At 45.6% G+C, this 20,240-nt stretch overlaps 1 protein-coding gene across 4 annotated transcripts in view; it reads left to right on the forward strand.

Moving 5' to 3' along the window:
- NBEAL2 (neurobeachin like 2) overlaps window positions 1-20,240 on the forward strand; it is a 231,804-nt gene that overhangs the window by 49,901 nt on the left and 161,663 nt on the right. For all 4 annotated transcript variants that reach the window (XM_082257949.1, XM_082257950.1, XM_082257952.1 and 1 more), the window contains exons 2-3: window positions 4,969-5,057; window positions 7,162-7,314. In XM_082257949.1, the coding sequence (XP_082114075.1) occupies window positions 4,969-5,057; window positions 7,162-7,314 (242 nt within the window). The remainder of the gene's footprint in view (window positions 1-4,968; window positions 5,058-7,161; window positions 7,315-20,240) is intronic.

Genomic DNA, 20,240 nt, shown 5'->3' on the forward strand with positions numbered 1-20,240 from the left:
CTCCTCAACCTTGCACTCTGTATGTGGCGCGCTCCTCAACCTTGCACTCTGTATGTGGCGCGCTCCTGAACCCTGCACTCTGTATGTGGCGCGCTCCTGAACCCTGCACTCTCTATGTGGCGCACTCCTCAACCCTGCACTCTGTATGTGGCGCGCTCCTCAACCCTGCACTCTGTATGTGGCGCGCTCCTCAACCCTGCACTCTGTATGTGGCGCGCTCCTCAACCCTGCACTCTGTATGTGGCGCGCTCCTCAACCCTGCACTCTGTATGTGGCGCGCTCCTCAACCCTGCACTCTGTATGTGGCGCGCTCCTCAACCCTGCACTCTGTAGGTGGCGCGCTCCTCAACACCAAACCCTGTACGCGGCTCCGCCGGACCCCTGTACGCGGCGCGCCCGCGAATGCCGCACATAATGTACTCCTGGTATTTTATGCTTCTAAGATCCTCCCCACAATTTGGCCACACCCACTGTTCGATGCAATTCGGAACAGGAGGGCATGGTTGACCTCCTGTACCTGTTCTCTAAGAAAAAAAATCCCTGGATTTTTTTATATAGTCTTACTGATGCACCCATATAGCTGATGCAGCCTGTGCTAAAATTTAGTTTGACGCCTCAGCTGAGCTAGAAGCAGAGAGGTCCTTGCGCTGCAGATCCTCAGGTACAGCTTTCTCTCCAGCAAGAAAAACCTCCAGCACAGTAATAACATCACCAAATCTCACTCGGAGTCTAGTGAGACTAGCACAGGCAGCAGTGCCTTAGATCAGAGGTGTCAAACTCAATTTCAATGTGGGCAGAATCAACAGTATGGTTGCCCTCAATGGGTGCACTATGTACAGAGTGCAGGGTTGAGGAGTGCGGTACGTGCAGAGCTCAGAATTATGCTACATACAGAGTGCAGGGTTTAGGAGTGCATTTTGTGCAGAGTGTAGAGCTCAGAATTATTCTACATACAGAGTGCAAGCTTCAGGAACGTACAATGCAGAGAGTACAGGGTTCAGGAGTGTGCTGTGTACAGAGTGCAGGGTTTAGGGTTATGCTATGTACAGTGTGCAAACACCCCCCCCCCCCTCCCAAGCCTCCCTGCGCCCCTCTCTCTCCTACCTTGCCTGGCTCTAGTATCTCCCATGTGTAGGCGGCTTTGCCTCACCCTGCAGGGAGTAGAAGCAGAGTATGAGAGCTGGAGGTGGTTGAAAGGAGTTGTGCCAAATTCCAGCTGCAAAACTGGGTGCAAGGGCCACATGACAAAGCCTGGAGGGCCATATTCGGCCCTCAGACCTTGTATTTGACATATGTGCCTTATATGATCTCACACTGCAGATATACAGCTATGAGGCTGTATAACTAGAGTTCCTAGGCACAGAATGTGCCCAGATATTGGGAGCACCTGGGCACAGGACGTGCCCCAATATTGAGAGCGGCTGGACACTGGATGCGCCCCGAGATCGGGAGCCCCTGGGCACAGGGTGTGCCTCAATATCAGGAAGCCCCTGGGCACAGGGCGTGCCCCCGATGTCGGGAGCCCCTGGGCACAGGGCGTGCCCCCGATGTCGGGAGCCCCTGGGCACAGGGCGTGCCCCCGATGTCGGGAGCCCCTGGGCACAGGGCGTGCCCCCGATGTCGGGAGCTCCTGGGCACAGGGCGCGCCCTGTTGTCGGGAGCGCCTGGGCACAGGGCGCGCCCCGTTGTCGGGAGCGCCTGGGCACAGGGTGCGCCCTGTTGTCGAAAGCGCCTGGGCACACCCCGTTTGTCGGGAGAGCCTGGGCACAGGATGTGCACCACTATTTTTAGGAGAAACTGAAGTCAAAAAGTTCATTTTTAAGAGCTTACCTAATTACCATTTCTGGATGCTCTCTGAATCAAACCTTCACTTTTTCAGTTGGGTTCCACACTTTGATGTTTTTCTGTTTCATTGATTTATTTATGGCGATGGCCTTGTGATTACATTGTAACTAATAAATTATTTATTTGGTGCTCCCCAGTGTAGGAGAGCCCCGGGGCGTGTGCTGGAGGATTAGTCCTGGGTTGTGAATTCCTCCAGGGATTTTTTATTTTTTTTGCTTTACTTGAAAGTTTTGATAGATTTCTGAACCGTGTCTGCCTCCCGCTCGCATCCCGCCATGAAATAATGATGAGCACATATAGAAATCACCGCGTGTCTCGTGTGATCCGCGTCCGGCTCATACATGGCTGTATTTAAAAATAAATGTCTTATTAGGCAAACCGAGGTCCGGAGATGAGAAATGCGCAATTCTGTTTGTCTGGTAAATTCTTGTAAAGGCAAAACTTTAAAAACAGAAATTTCTCAGCTTTTAGAAGTATTTATATACTGTACATGTTCTGAGCTAGTACCTCCCAGGTACTGAAGCCAAAGAGGTCACCATGGCAGCCAAGTGCCTGGAATTTAGCAAATTAAAATTTAACAATTTGCAAAATTTCCTCTAAAGTGCAACCCAGTGTTGTAGGACAGAAATTTGCACTGTGTATGGGCTTGCCTTAGTGCAGACTTCTGGGAAAACCAGTGAGCCAATCACACAAGCAGGAAATTGCATTTCTGGGGTGGGAGGGGGGGCGTTTCTATATATATATATATATATATATATATATATATATATATATATATATATATATATATATATATATATATATATATATATATATATATACCATCTGTGTACAGAACGCCTCCCGGTGGCCATATTGCATTGAATATACACAAAAAATGACAGCGGCTGCAGATTGTAAAGGAAAAATAATTTTTAATAACATTCAGTTACAAAATGGTTTGTGTAGCAATTGTATGTATGCTATACTTTTTTTTTTTTTTTTCGTGGAGTTACCCTTTAAAAATTTGTTGCAAGGCCACATGCCTGCAAAAGCAATACACTGTTCTTTTTCTCTGTGTGTGTCGCAAGAATGCACACAATTTTCTATGCGTTCCCGCATCACACGAATGTCAACCTAACCTAAAGGAAAACCTTAACGGTTTTCAGAGATGCATGTTATCCTAAGTCAGGGATTTTTTTCAGTGGGAACTCAGCGAAACGCAGTTCCAGCACTGAATGTATGCAAGGGGAAGTGGGGTGTGCTAAAAAATCCAATAATGCCAGCTGCTGGGGGATCTTTTGTCCCTGGGGGGTGTCTTATGTTGCTAGTGGGCCAATTGATGCTGATAGGGATCCACTGTTGATGGGAGGGTCTTTTAATGCTGGCTGCTGGGAGGGTCTTTTAATGCTGGCTGCTCTTGGGGTCTATTAATACTGGCTGCTGGGGGGGTCTATTAATGCTGGCTGCTGGGGATCTATTGTTGGGGGGCATCTATTGTGGCTGGAGGGGGTATCTGTTGTTGGTGGAGGGGGCATCTATTGTGGTTTTGAGGGGCATCTATTGTTTGGGGGGCGGGGCGTCTATTGTTGGGGGGGGCGCGTCTATTGTTGAGGGGCATCTATTGGTTGGGGGGCATCTATTGATGTTGGAGGGGGGGGCATCTATTGATGTTGGAGGGGGGGCATCTATTGATGTTGGAGGGGGGCGCATCTATTGATGTTGGAGGGGGGCGCATCTATTGATGTTGGAGGGGCATCTTTTGTTGGGGGGGGCGCATCTCTATTGTTGGTGGGGGCATCTATTGTTGTGAGGGGCCTCTCTATTGTTGGGGGGCTGCATCTATTGTTGTTAAGGGGGTATTGGGATGCTGGTGGTCCACTGTTGCTTGGAACAATTTACTGTTTGGGGGGGGCTGTTAATGCTGGCTGCTGGAGGGTCTATTGTTGCTGGTGGGGTCTGTTGTTCCTGGGGTGGATCTCATGTTGCGAGGCAGTATTTTTTTGCAAGCAGTCTATTGTTGCTGGGGTAATTTGTTATTGTTGGGGTGTCTATTATTGGGGGGGGTCTATTTTTGTTTGGGGGGGGGGTATTCTTGCTGGCTGCATGGAATCCATTTTACTGCTTCTCTTATTATAGATACAAAAATTATATACAGATTACTTGGTTCTTTTTTCTGTAAAAGAGGCGGTACTGGCAGGTGGGTATGGGGTGGAAACAAGGGACGGTGCTTGGAGGTGGGTAGCGGGAGGAGACCAGGGGTGGCTTGGGTGCTTGGAGGTGGGTAGCGGGAGGAGAACAGGGGTGACTTGGGTGCTTGGAGGTGGGTAGCGGAAGGAGACCATTGGTGGCTTAGGTGCTTGGAGGTGGGTAGCGGGAGGAGAACAGGGGTGACTTGGGTGCTTGGAGGTGGGTAGCGGGAGGAAACCAGGGGTGACTTGGGTGCTTAGAGGTGGGTAGCGGAAGGAGACCAGGGGTGGCTTGGGTGCTTGGAGGTGGGTAGCGGGAGGAGACCAGGGGTGACTTGGGTGCTTGGAGGTGGGTAGCGGCGAGTGGAGAACAGGGGTTACTTGGGTGCTTGGAGGTGGGTAGCGGGAGCAGAACAGGGGTGACTTGGGTGCTTGGAGGTGGGTAGCGGAAGGAGACCAGGGGTGGCTTGGACGCTTGGAGGTGGGTAGCGGGAGGAGACCAGGGGTGACGTGGGTGCTTGGAGGTGGGTAGCGGGAGCAGAACAGGGTTGACTTGGGTGCTTGGAGGTGGGTAGCGGGAGGAGACCAGGGTTGACGTGGGTGCTTGGAGGTGGGTAGCGGTGAGTGGAAAACAGGGGTTACTTGGGTGCTTGGAGGTGGGTAGCGGGAGGAGAACAGGGGTGACTTGGGTGCTTGGAGTTGGGTAGCGGAAGGAGACCAGGGGTGGCTTGGAGGTCGGTAGCGGGAGGAGACCAGGGGTGGCTTGGGTGCTTAGAGGTGGGTAGCGGGAGGAGACCAGGGGTGACTTGGGAAAGGGGAGTTCCTGCACCTATTCTCTGAAAAAAAAATACCCTGTCTAAAGTGTATCCAAAAATGGGCAGTTGACCTTTGAAACACCTGATTGGCTGATACTCTTCTATGTGGTCTCACCAGATCCCTATCTTGTGTTTTGCAGAAAGATCTGAATTATTTGCAGCAATGGCTGGAAGCGTTTGTGACCAACTTCGAGAAGATTATCTCCGTTCACACCCTGGAGCCGAGGAGGTCCGTTCCTTTTCTATTCATTACTTCTTCCTAGAAAACCATTTAGAACTTTCCTAGTTGTGGAACGTTGGCAGGCCTGAGTTGTTTTTCTTCTGCTTGTCTGCGGTCTGCACTGTGACTACAGACAGTGACTGAGAACAAGGAAGGCATTTGTTCCCCATACCTGTTGGATTCGGTGTCTCCTCCATTATCAGTAAATGTAAATGACGATCTCCTCACTGCACCGGACTCATGTAATCAGTGGAGATCGCAAACTGCTCCGCCTTCAGCATCACTTTTATCCTTGTGGTTCCAAGTTGACCATTTACCATAGCGCACATTAAGGGCCCATTCACACTTTCAAATTGTTATAACACTGCAACATACAGTACATGCACTGATGTGTTTCGGGGGCCATGCAGTCTGAATGGCACCCCAACGCATCTTGCCAACAACCATGCAAAATGCAGTGTGCTCCTGATTATGCCCCATGGATGGTTTTTGGTCCATTGTGGTTGTCTTAGGCAGCCCATTCCCAGGGCCGGGACAAGGGGTGGACAGGAGGGGAAGTTGCCCTGGGCGCAATGGTTTATTGTAGGAATGGGGGGGGGGTGCCTTGGCCCTAACCCTAAGGAAAGGGGGGATTCAGTTTGGCATCCCTCCCCTGGGTGCTGGATGACCTTGTCCCGGCACGGACGGCAACAGACCAGACTGTGAATGTGTCCTTGGAGGGATCCCTGATCCCTAAGGGCCTATTTACACGATTGTGTTTTGGCAACGTGTTTCTTAACTTATTGCGTTTATCACAATGCCTGCTTTAGTGCGATGCAATACCATTCCTTATGAATGGCACCCGACACACCTTGCCAATGGATGTGCAGCACAGGAAATGCTGCAGCATTTTTGGTGCATTAGAATGTCTATTCAAATGAATGGGCCGCCTTAACGCAACACAAAAAGTGCACAGTAATACACCGCATGGTGTGAATGACCCCTTTACTTGTCATCAGTACTGATCCTCAGCCATGGGCTCTCTACAATTCCGCCTAACTAATGTTGCAGCTGCCGGCTTCTAGCAGTTTGTCATCTTCAGTGATTACATGAGTGCAGTGCAGCCAGTGAAACTGTTGATTCAGACAGTAAGGCTCCATTCACATATAGGCGTTTCGGATCTTTGGCAGAATTGCCGCGATTCTGCTTGCGATCCCGAACCAAGTTGCGGGATGCCCGTGCGATTCCCATGACTTGCAATGGCACCCCAAACGTGGTGCGATTTTGCCGCGCTTGTCACCCAACGAATTGCGGTAAAATCCTGCAAACAGAATCGCGGGACAACTGTCGCCCAAAAAAAGTACAAGAACTACGCAATTCTGCCAATTCTGCCCACGATCCGAAACACCTATATGTGAATGGAGCCTTACTGTCTGAATCAACAGTTTCACTGGCTGCACTGCACTCATGTAATCACTGGAGATGACAAACTGCTAGAAGCCGGTTGCTTTGTTTACATTTAGCTGGTCTGCAGACTAAATGTAAACAGAGTAATGTTTAGTGGCGGTTCACATTGGTGCGATGTGGAAACCCTGCAAATCCACTGCGGGTTCCCACATCGCACCCGACTCGCAGACAGTTCACACTGCCATATGCAAACTGCTGGGGGTGTCAATACAAAGTCAATAACACCCCCAGATTAGTTTGCATTACGCAGTGCGAAAACTGTCAGTTGGGACATGAATCGGATCGCATAGGTGTGAACAGCCATGCGATCTGATTCTGGTGCAGACCTAAAAAGGGTTCTGTGTGACTGTGGTCTGAATGTGATGCAAATTCAGCCATACAATCTGTATGGCTGAATTTGCATCGCAGAGACATCGCATGATTTCCAGAGCAGTGCGGTGTGAATCACATGCGATGTCTCACATCACATATGTGTAAACCGGCACATAGCCTGGTCCAGGCAGGTTAAAAAAAATAAAAATAAAAAAGCAAAGGGCTTCATAAAGTTGCTTCCCCGGGATATACATATTACAGAGCGACCGCTGGCTGTCTTGTAGTGGCTACAAGTTTTTTTTTTAAAAAAAAGTAACAAAGTATCTATTTTCTATTTATTTATTTTTTTCCTCAGACCTGAAGATTCGGCTTCGGAGATCCCGGTCTTACCCCGCGATGTCCTCCAAGTCCTGAGCCAGCAGGTGGGTCACTGCGCTGAGGATTTAAAGGAACACTCCAGCCTGAACCAGGCCCTCCTCCTCCTCAAATTCTTCATCATCATCAGCAGGTGAGTTGTGATAATAATACTGGAACATCGGCTCCTATCATTTTTCCTTTGTTGATTGGCCGATAGCCAACACATCCTGCAGGTTTTAAAAATGAACAATAAAAAAAAAAAAAAATATATATATACACACACAAACCCAAATCCAAAAAAGTTAGGACGCTGTACAAATTGTGAATAAAAACAGAATGCAATGATGTGGAAGTTTCAAATTTCAATATTTTATTCAGAATACAACATAGATGACATATCGAATGTTTTAACTGAGAAAATGTATCATTTTAAGGGAAAAATAAGTTGATTTTAAATTTCATGGCATCAACACATTTTAAAAAAGTTGGGACAAGGCCATGTTTAGCACTGTGTGGCCTCCCCTCTTCTTTTTATAACAGTCTGCAAACATCTGGGGACTGAGGAGAAGTTGCTGAAGTTTAGGAATAGGAATGTTGTCCCATTCTTGTCTAATTCAGGCTTCTAGTTGCTCAACTGTCTTAGGTCTTCTTTGTGGCATCTTCCTCTTTATGATGCGCCAAATGTTTTCTATGGGTGAAAGGTCTGGACTGCAGGCTGGCCATTTCAGTACCCGGATCCTTCTTCTATGCAGCCATGATGATGTAATTGATGCAGTATGTGGTCTGGCATTGTCATGTTGGAAAATGCAAGGTCTTCTCTGAAAGAGACGACATCTGGATGGGAGCATATGTTGTTCTAGAACTTGGATTTACCTTTCAGCATTGATGGTGCCTTTCCAGATGTGTAAGCTTCCCATGCCACACGCACTCATGCCACCCCATACCATCAGAGATGCCGGCTTCTGAACTGAGCGCTGATAACAACTTGGGTTGTCCTTGTCCTCTTTAGTCCGGATGACATGGCGTCCCAGTTTTCCAAAAAGAACTTCAAATTTTGATTCGTCTGACCACAGAACAGTTTTCCACTTTGCCACAGACCATTATAAATGGCCTTGGCCCAGAGAAAACGCCTGCGCTTCTGGATCATGTTTAGATATGACTTCTTTTTTGGCCTATAGAGTTTTAGCCGGCAACGGTGAATCGCACGGTGGATTGTGTTCACCGACAATGTTTTCTGGAAGTATTCCTGAGCCCATGTTGTGATTTCCATTACAGTTGCATTCCTGTATGTGATGCAGTGCCGTCTAAGGGCCCGAAGATCACCGCCATCCAGTATGGTTTTCCGGCCTTGACCCTTACACACAGAGATTGTTCCAGATTCTCTGAATCTTTGGATGATATTATGCACTGTAGATGATGAGAACTTCAAACTCTGCAATTTTTCTCTGAGAAACTCCTTTCTGATATTGCTCCACTATTTTTCACCGCAGCATTGGGGGAATTGGTGATCCTCTGCCCATCCTGACTTCTGAGAGACACGGCCACTCTGAGAGGCTCTTTTTATACCCAATCATGGTGCCAATTGACCGAATAAGTTGCAAATTGGTCCTCCAGCTGTTCCTTATATGTACATTTAACTTTTCCGGCCTCTTATTGCTGCCTGTCCCAACTTTTTTGGAATGTGTAGCTCTCATGAAATCCAAAATGAGTCCATATTTGGCATGAGATTTCAAAATGTCTCACTTTCAACATTTTGATATGTTATCTATATTATATTGTGAATAAAATATAAGTTTATGAGATTTGTAAATAAGTCCATTCCATTTTTACTCACAATTTGTACAGTGTCCCAACTTTTTTGGAATTGGGTTTGTATATATACTATATTCTAATATATATATATATATATATATATATATATATATATATTTTTTTTTTTTTTCATTTTATTTATAGAAAACATATATTATATAAAAAATATATATATACACACACACACAGTGTCTTGAAAAAGTATTAACACCCCCTGAAATTTCCCACATTCTGTCATGTTACAACCAAAAACGTAAATATGTATATTTTTGCGATTTTATGCGATAGACCGACACAAAGTGGCACATAATTGTGAAGTGGAAGGAAAATGATAAATGATACAAATTAAATCTGTGAAAAGTGTGGCTGCATTTGTATTCACCCCCCGGAGTCAATACTTTGTAGAACCACAAGGGGAGGGGCTACCTATAGCGCTTGCTATGAGTGTACAGTATTAATGGTGCTAATCAAAGTGCTACCAGTGCATCAAAATCATAACTGTAAATGCAGAGAGAAATGGTATCAAATGCGGTGTGTACACCTGAAATGCTGGATTATGAATTCTTAAGGCTACATTCACACCTGAGCGTAACGGTTTTGCACGTTTTTTACCGCGATTTACAGGCGTTTTTAGATTGAATAGAGACCAATGGAAAACGCCTGTAATCTGCCCAAAAAGAAGCTCATGTACTTTTTTGAGCGTTGGGCGTTTTGCTCACAGCGTCAAAACGCTCAGATGTGAACAGGGGCCATTGAAATGAATAGGATTTGTCTTGTTGGGCGTTTTGAGATCTGATCCTACAGCAGAAAAACTCCCCAAAAACGCCCCAAAACGCCTACATGTGAACGGAGCCTAAAGTGCTAACAGTGCATAAACAATAAATAGTAAATACAAAAAATTGATGAGCACACCTAAGGTGCTTACTGAGGTAATAAGGAGTTATATACTTGATAAATAAGGTGCTGATATGACATGAAAAAGCAAATAAATATAGTAAAAATGATGCAAAATTAAATATCAGTGCACTATTAATTGTGATTACTAATGTTCAATATGTGTTTAAAAAAAATTTCATAAAAAATCCTCCTAACAAATCAGAAACAGAGTTCATGGGTGACTTCTAGTGCGAATCATTCAAGTAATTCCTGGGTGCAATAAAGTGCTCAGCTCCCAAACGGTCACGTGATGGTACTTGTTTCCACCTTGGAGAATAGTAAGAAAACACCAGAAAGAATGGGTCTTATATACCATATAGTATTAAGACCGGGCAGCGCTTGTTTGACCACCTGGGCCAGGGGAGGTCCCGCTAAGGGATGTTGTGCCTCAAACCTCAGGACTATCAGCTCCTAGTTCACCTCCATCCACATGTCCAGGTTGGTTATGGAATGAAAAAAGGGCTCCGAATGGTGTGATAACATTTATCACCTCCTGAAGACGTCAACGTTATGACGAAACGCGCGTAAGGTGGAACGCAAGCTGTATACGTCACAGGAGTCGGGTGGAACGCTCTCCACTCCTGGGCTCCATCCTGCTGGCGTTTTTACTGCTTTTTTTCTTCGTTTTGTATTGTGGAAGTTAAATAAAAACTTTTAAACGTTCTTACACCATTCGGAGCCCTTTTTTCATTTCATAGGCATAGTATGCATACACACACCATATATATATATATATATATATATATATATATATATATATATATATATCTTAGCCACAAAGGGTATAAATCCACTTTCTGTGGATCAAATGCCTTTGCAAACCCAGATATTACCTTGTAAAAGTAGCAGTGGCATCATCACTGGGGTCTGTACTGGCCTGTGCAGACATCAGAGCATTAGGAGGGGCCTCAGCAGGCTCCACCAACTACAAGCATCCTCAGGAGGGGGGCAGAGACAAGACCAGACCCCCTGCACAAGGGGAGAGAGCAGAACTGTGGGAGGGGCTGAGCAGGTCCCACCCCCTGCAGGGAGGAAAGCTACAGGAGGGGGGTGGAGACCAGACAAGTCACCAGACACAAGGAGAGCAGAACTGTGGGAGGGGCTTGGCAGGCCCTGCCCACTACAGACTGCCTGCAGGAAAACTACAGAAAGGGGGCAGAGATGAGACCAAGACCAGTCCCCCTGCACAAGGAAAGAGAGCAGAACTGTGGGATGGGCTCAGCAGGCCCCACCCACTACAGACTGCCTGCAGGAAAGCTACAGAAGGGGGACGGAGACAAGGCCTGTCATCCAGCACAAGGCGGAGCTCAGCAGGCCCCACCCACTACAGGCTGCCTGCAGGATAGCTACAGAAGCTGGGCAGAGATGAGACCAGTTCCCCTGCACAAGGAAAGAGAGCAGAACTGTGGGAAGGGCTCATCAGGCCCCGCCCACTACAGACTGCCTGCAGGAAAGCTATAGAAGGGGGGCGGAGACAAGGCCAGTCACCCAGCACAAGGAGAGCAGAACTGTGGGAGGAGCTCAGCAAGGCTCCACCCACTGCAGCACAAGCAACAGAAAGAAGGCGCCCCCATCCCTATAGTGAACCATTGTGCCCAGGGCAACCGCTCCTTCTGCCCGCCCCTTGTCCTGGCCCTGTAAATGTTAGCATACCCCGATTCAAGGAAGAATCCATGAGCCGTGTATTTGCATGATCCCGGAGTTCAGCTTTATTCCTGTTCGGTTGTGTTGCTCACAGGAGACATCGCTGATCTTTTTGTTACATAAAGTAACTTTTTTTTTTTTTTTGTTAATCTATTAAAGAAGTCGTTTTTGTTCCCCTCCCCCGGGCTCCTGATAGTTAATAGTCTGTGCGGAGTGGCTGTACATGGTGGGCTGGATCTCACTATAAATAGGATTGTTACATAATAACAGCGGAGATGTTTGAGGGGGAGTCAGATGAGCTCCTCCGTATCATCGCTGCTTGGGGTCCAGACACGTCAGTTACCATGGAAACCGGCTTCATCCTCGCAGCGTGGAGATGGGTGAAGACTATTGTGGTGTCGGTGGGATGACCGAAAAAATATCAGATAAAAAGATCGGCAGGATTTGTCTTCATGTAACAATGTAACTTATCTGACCATTCATTTACAGAATATCCGTCCCATAAGATATCTCACTTCATGGATTTTATTCCTGTTATTTACCTGCAAGAGCCACCCGCCTGTACACATCCAAAAATCCTGACACTGCTGCTGGGTGCCGCCATCTTGCATGTGAAGTCAACAGGCTCAGGGATGTCACTCAAGAGACCCTCTATAGCCGGGACAATGGGGCTAAAGGAGGAAAGGGCTACATCAGTGGTCTCCAAACTGTGGCCAGATGGGGCGCTATTCCTCCCACTGACACCAATGATGGGACACTATTCCTCCCACTGACACCAATGATGGGGCACTATTCTTCCCACTGACACCAATGATGGGGAACTATTCCCCCCCCCACTGACACCAATGATGGGGCGCTATTCCTCCCACTGACACCAATGATGGGGCACTATTCCTCCCACTGACACCAATGATGGAACACTATTCCTCCTACTGACACCAATGATGGGACACTATTCCTCCCACTGACACCAATGATGGGGCACTATTCCTCCCACTGACACCAATGATGGAACACTATTCCTCCTACTGACACCAATGATGGGGCACTATTCCTCCCTCTGACACCAATAATGGGGCACTATTCCTCCCTCTGACACCAATGATGGGGCACTATTCCTCCCTCTGACAGTAATGATGGGGCACTATTCCTCCCACTGATACCAATGATGGGGCACTATTCCTGCCACTGACACCAATGATGGGGCACTATTCCTGCCACTGACACCAATGATGGGGCACTATTCCTCCCTCTGACACCAATGATGGGGCACTATTCCTCCCTCTGACACCAATGATGGGGCACTATTCCTCCCTCTGACAGCAATGATGGGGCACTATTCCTCCCACTGATACCAATGATGGGGCACTATTCCTGCCACTGACACCAATGATGGGGCACTATTCCTCCCACTGACGCCAATGATGGTGCACTATTCCTCCCACTGACGCCAATGATGGTGCACTATTCCTCCCACTGACGCCAATGATGGGGCACTATTCCTCCCACTGGCACCAATGATGGGGTACTATTCCTCCCACTGGCACCAATGATGGGGCACTATTCCTCCCTCTGACACCAATGATGGGGCACTATTCCTCCCTCTGACAGCAATGATGGGGCACTATTCCTCCCACTGATACCAATGATGGGGCACTATTCCTCCCACTGACACCAATGATGGGGCACTATTCCTCCCACTGACGCCAATGATGGGGTACTATTCCTCCCACTGACACCAATGATGGGGCACTATTCCTCCCACTGGCACCAATGATGGGGCACTATTCCTCCCACTGACACCAATGATGAGACACTATTCCTCCCACTGACACCAATGATGGGGCACTATTCCTCCCACTGACACCAATGATGGGGCACTATTCCTCCCACTGACACCAATGATGGGGCACTATTCCTCCCACTGACACCAATGATGGGGCACTATTCCTCCCACTGACACCAATGATGGGGCACTGTTCCTCCCACTGACTCCAATGATGGAGCACTATTCCTCCCACTGATACCAATGATGGGGCACTATTCCTCCCACTGTCACCAATGATGGGGCACTATTCCTCCCACTGACACCAATGATGGGGCACTATTCCTCCCACTGACACCAGCGCCAGGGCGCTGTTCCTCCCACTGACGCCAACAATTGACACTCCTTTTGCTATCCACCAGAGTCACTGTTATTTTAACACTCCCACCGACAACCAAGCCTAAAGCATTGTTTATACCCACCGATGCTAATACATTTTCTACTCCTACTGGCCAGTATCTGGCCCCCTAATGCCTGAAGGACAGTAATCTGGCCCTTTCTTTAGAAAGTTTGAAGACTCCTGGGCTAGATGATGATGGACGTCCTCCAGCCAGGAAATAAGGCGGGGCTCTATCTGACTTGCTGCAGGTTCTAATGCACATTGTGAGAAGCTCACAGTGTGCAGAGAAATCAGAGGAAGTCATTTCAGTCCCGGAAAGGAGTCAGTACAAATGTGCGAGACTGAAGAGAGGCCGGAGTCCCCACACCTGGCAGCGCTCTTCTAATTTTTAATATTTTTTCAAAACCATTTTTTTAATATAACATTTTCATTCATCTGATCATATTCATGTCTTCGATCTCTAACCACTTCTGGACCGGAAGGATTTGCCCCCTTAATGACCAGGTAGTTTGTTCCGATACGGCACTGCGTTACTTTAACAGACAATTGCGCGGTTGTGCGACACTGTACCCTAATAAAATTGATGTCCTTTTTTCCCACAAATTGAGATTTCTTTTGGTGGTATTTGATCACCTGTGCAATTTTTATTTTTTTTTTGCGCTATAAACAAAAACAGAGCGTCAATTCTGAACAAAAAAAAAAAAAAACAATTTTTTTACTTTCTGCTATATAACATTCCCAATAAAAAAAATTAAAAAATCAAATTTGTTCACCATTTTAGGCCAATTTGTATTCGGCTACATATTTTTTGGTAAACAAAAATCGCAATAAGCGTATATTGATTGGTTTGCACAAAAGTTATTGCGTCTACAAACTAGGGGAAAGATTTATGTCATTTTTATTTATTTATTTTTTTTTTTTACTAGTAATGGCGGCGATCTGCAATTTTTTTTTTTTTTTTTGCGGGCCTGCAACATTGCGACGGACAGATCCGACCCCTAACTGACATTGTTGACACTTTTGGGGGGGGGGACCAGTGACATTACTACAGTAATCAGTGCTAAAAATATGCACTGTCACTGTACTAATGACACTGGGAGGGAAGGGGTTAACCCAGGGGTGATCAAAGGGTTACGTGTATGCCTAGTAGGTGTTTTCTAACTGTGAGGGGGGTGGGCTTGTGGAATCAACACAGAGACCTGTGTTCCTAAATAGCAGGAACAAGGGGGCTCTGTGATGATAGCTGAGAGAACAACGGTCTGCTGTGTTTAATAGCAGCAGACCGCTCTCCTCTCTTCACGGGGAGCGATCGCGGGTGCCCAGCAGCAATCGCAGCCCCTGGTGTTGTGGCTCGGCATCCTCGCTGGCGAGTGGGCTCGGTGCTGGTCAGCAAGTGTCTAGTGAGGATTCCCAGATTGGGGATTTCAGGGGGGACTGATAATTAGTATGGGTTCGATTTGTTGGGAAATTCCCATTCATGGCACAGTTGGTGCAGTGCTCAGTCCCCCTGGAAAGTCCCTATTTATAAATACTCGTTTTATGTCGTGTTTCCTGGAAATTTTATTCATTTAAATAATATTAGAAGCTGCTTGTCCAAGCATGCTGGAGGAGAAAGCCCCCAACCTCCATCTGCAGGATCCCCGAAATCCCCAAAATAGTGCAAGAGTGCGAGGCTAAAATTAACTTTTTTTTTTTTTTTTTGTTTTTGCATCCTGGCACAGTGTGTATGTGTGTGTATATATATATTTATATGTATGTATGTGTATATATGTGTGAAAGAAATGACTGGGACATAACCATACCAGGGTACTCTTTATACAGAAGAGACAGAGAAGGCAAGAAAGGAGGAGGAGTGGCCCTGTATGTGAAAGATAGCATTAAATCTAACCTAATACAAGTTGGTGAAGCCAACATAGAGTCAGTTTGGGTTACGTTGCAGTTTGCTAATCATGCAGTAACTCGTGTAGGTGTGATATATAGACCACCTGGTCAAGTTAAAGAACTAGATGATCTACTAGTTGAAGAAATAGCTAAAATGACAATGAAAGGAGAAGTTATCATTATGGGAGATTTCAATCTTCCAGATATAAACTGGAAAACCAAAATAGCAAGTTCTACCAGGAGTACAGATATTCTAAATTCCCTACTGGGGTTGTCTCTGCAACAAGTGGTTGAGGAGCCAACCCGGAGGGAGGCCATTTTGGATTTGGTATTCACAAATGGGGATTCGGTATATGATGTCACTGTAGGCGAAACCTTGGGATCCAGTGATCACCAGTCAGTGTGGTTTAATATAAGAACTGTGAAAGAGTCACACCACACAAAAACAAAAGTTTTAGATTTTAGAAAAACAGACTTTTCAAAAATGAAATTAGTCATAAATGAGTCCTTATCAGACTGGTACGGATTACATGGAGTCCAGGAGAAATGGGACTATTTAAAAGGTGCATTATTGAAGGCAACAGAAAATTGCATTAGACTTGTCAGTAAAAGCAAAAAAAGGAAGAGACCACTGTGGTACTCAGCAGAAGTGGCCCAAATCATTAAAAATAAAAAGCTAGCATTTTGTAATTATAAAAAAACCCAGAGCAATGAAGATAAGGAAATCTACAAGATTAGGCAGAAAGAGGCCAAGCAAGTTATAAGAACTTCTAAAGCGCAGGCAGAAGAAAAACTAGCTCAGTCTATGAAAAAGGGGGATAAGACATTCTTCAGATATATAAATGAAAAAAGGAAATTAAAACAAGGAATAACTAAATTAAAAACAAAGGACGGAAGGTATGTAGAAGAGAATAAAGGGCTAGCCGACTGCCTTAATGAATACTTCTGTTCAGTTTTTACAGAAGAAAAAGGAGAAGGACCTCCACTTGAAAGGATGACTAATGAATCGTTTGATGCATGTGTCTTTACAGAGGAAGACGTTCTAAGATTGCTGTCTAAAGTGAAGACAAATAAGTCACAGGGTCCTGATGAGATACACCCAAAATTATTAAAAGAGCTTAGTGGTGAGCTGGCAAAACCATTAACAGATTTATTTAACCAATCATTAGTAACAGGAGTCGTCCCGGAAGATTGGAAATTGGCAAATGTCGTGCCCATTCACAAGAAAGGTAGTAGGGAGGAATCGAGCAACTATAGACCAGTGAGTCTGACATCAATAGTAGGCAAATTAATGGAAACCCTATTAAAGGATAGGATTGTGGAACATCTTAAATCCCATGGATTGCAAGATGAAAAACAACATGGGTTTACTTCAGGGAGATCATGTCAAACAAATCTTATAGATTTTTTTGACTGGGTGACTAAAATAATAGACGGTGGAGGTGCAGTAGACATTGCATATCTAGATTTTAGTAAGGCTTTTGACACTGTCTCACATAGAAGACTTATCAATAAACTGCAGTCATTGAGCATGGACTCCCATATTGTTGAGTGGATTAGGCAGTGGCTGAGTGACAGACAACAGAGGGTTGTGGTCAATGGAGAACATTCAGAACAAGGTCATGTTACCAGTGGGGTACCTCAGGGATCTGTACTGGGACCAATTTTGTTTAATATCTTCATAAGTGATATTGCAAAAGGCCTCGATGGTAAGGTTTGTCTTTTTGCTGATGACACAAAGATATGTAACAGGGTTGATGTTCCTGGAGGGAAACGCCAAATGGAAAAGGATTTAGGAAAACTAGAAGAATGGTCAGAACTCTGGCAACTGAAATTTAATGTGGATAAGTGTAAGATAATGCACCTGGGGCGTAAAAACCCAAGGGCAGAATATAGAATATTTGACACAGTCCTGACCTCAGTATCTGAGGAAAGGGATTTAGGAGTAATTATTTCAGAAGACTTAAAGGTGGGAAGACAATGTAATAGAGCAGCACGAAATGCCAGCAGAATGCTTGGATGTATAGGGAGAGGTATAAGCAGTAGAAAGAGAGAAGTGCTTATGCCGCTGTACAGAACACTGGTGAGACCTCACTTGGAGTATTGTGCGCAGTACTGGAGGCCATATCTCCAGAAGGATATAGATACTCTGGAGAGAGTTCAGAGAAGAGCTACTAAACTAGTACATGGATTGCAGGAAAAAACTTACCAGGAAAGGTTAAAGGACCTTAACATGTATAGCTTGGAAGAAAGAAGAGACAGAGGGGATATGATAGAAACTTTTAAATACATAAAGGGAATCAACTCGGTAAAGGAGGAGAGCATATTTAAAAGAAGAAAAACTACCACAAGAGGACACAGTTTTAAATTAGAGGGGCAAAGGTTTAAAAGTAATATGAGGAAGTATTACTTTACTGAGAGAGTAGTGGATGCATGGAATAACCTTCCTGCAGAAGTGGTAGCTGCAAATACAGTGAAGGAGTTTAAGCATGCATGGGATAGGCATAAGGCTATCCTTCATATAAGACAGGGCCAGGGACTATTCATAGGATTCAGATATATTGGGCAGACTAGATGGGCCAAATGGTTCTTATCTGCCGACACATTCTATGTTTCTATGTTTCTATGTGTGTATATATATATATATATATATATATATATATATATATATATATATAATGTGTGTGTGTATATAATATATATATATCTGTATATACAGGTGCATCTCCTCATAAAATTTGAATATCCTCAAAAAGTTTATTTCAGTAATTTAATTCAAAAAGTAAAACTCGTATAAGCTGATCAAAAAAAAAAAAATGAAAGGAACACTTTGAAAACAAATGAGATCTGAATGTGGAAAAATCTCATGCTGGATATCTATACTGGTATGGACTGGGTAATGTGTTAGGGTCTATACTGGTATGGACTGGGTAATGTGTTAGGATCTATACTGGTATGGACTGGATAATGTGTAAATATCTATACTGGTATGGACTGGGTAATGTGTTAGGATCTATACTGGTATGGACCGGGTAATGTGGTAAGATCTATACTGGTATGGACTGGATAATGTGTTAGTGTCTATACTGGTATGGACTGGGTAATGTGTTAGGATCTATACTGGTATGGACTGGATAATGTGTAAATATCTATACTGGTATGGACTGGGTAATGTGTTAGGATCTATACTGGTATGGACCGGGTAATGTGGTAAGATCTATACTGGTATGGACTGGGTAATGCGGTAGGATCTATACTGGTATGGACGGGGTAATGTGGTAAGATCTATACTGGTATGGACTGGATAATGTGTTAGTGTCTATACTGGTATGGACTGGGTAATGTGTTAGGATCTATACTGGTATGGACTGGATAATGTGTAAATATCTATACTGGTATGGACTGGGTAATGTGTTAGGATCTATACTGGTATGGACCGGGTAATGTGGTAAGATCTATACTGGTATGGACTGGGTAATGCGGTAGGATCTATACTGGTATGGACCGGGTAATGTGGTAAGATCTATACTGGTATGGACTGGGTAATGTGTTAGGATCTATTCTGATATGAACTGGGTAATGTGTTAGGATCTATACTGGTATGGACTGGGTAAGGTGTTAGGATCTATACTGGTATGGACTGGGTAATGCTGTAGGATCTATACTGGTATGGACCGGGTAATGTGGTAGGATCTATACTGGTATGGACTGGATAATGTGTAAATATCTATACTGGTATGGACTGGGTAATGTGTTAGTGTCTATACTGGTATGGACTGGGTAATGTGTTAGGATCTATACTGGTATGGACTGGGTAATGTGTTAGTGTCTATACTGGTATGGACTGGGAAATGTTAGGATCTATACTGGTATGGACTAGGTCAGCCCTCAAAAATTCCACTAGCCCACTCGCAATTTGCGAGTGGAATTTTGAGGCTGGCGAGCTGTGCCCGCCGCTGCCGCCGCCATTAACATTAATAGCAGCTTGCGATTATTGAGGATGGCGAGCTGTGCCCGCCCCCGCCGCCGCCGCCGCCGCCGCCATTAACATATAGAGCAGCTTGCTATTACTTTGGAAAAGGATGGGCTCTAGGAGCAGAGCATTGCGCCCAGAGCCCACCCATTCTGTGACAATAGCGAATGAGTATTCGCTATTGTCACAGGGATCCTCCTCCTGATCCTCCTTCTGGCCAATCAGGAGGCAGGTGTTTCCTGATTGGCCAAAAGGCGAACGATTGTAACTGGCCGAGGAGCAGGAGGAGGAGGACTCGGGAGACACGGAGGACGCGCAGGATTGATGAGGAGCCGCCCGATGCAGGTAAGTACACGCTGCTCTCTGCAAACTGGGCTGGTTCACACACAACAGAAAATCGCTCTACAATTTAAGGGGGCACACTAACTGTTCTACAATTTAAGGGGGCACACTAACTGTTCTACAATTTAAGGGGGCACACTAACTGTTCTACAATTCAAGGGGGCACACTAACTGTTCTACAATTCAAGGGGGCACACTGTGATCGCTCTGCAATGTAAGGGGGCACGCTGTGATCGCTCTGCAATGTAAGGGGGCACACTGTGATCGCTCTGCAATGTAAGGGGGCACGCTGTGATCGCTCTGCAATGTAAGGGGGCACCCTGT

This window comes from Pelophylax lessonae, assembly GCF_965119305.1.
Source record: "Pelophylax lessonae genome assembly, chromosome: 5".
Classification (NCBI taxonomy): Eukaryota; Metazoa; Chordata; class Amphibia; order Anura; family Ranidae; genus Pelophylax; species Pelophylax lessonae.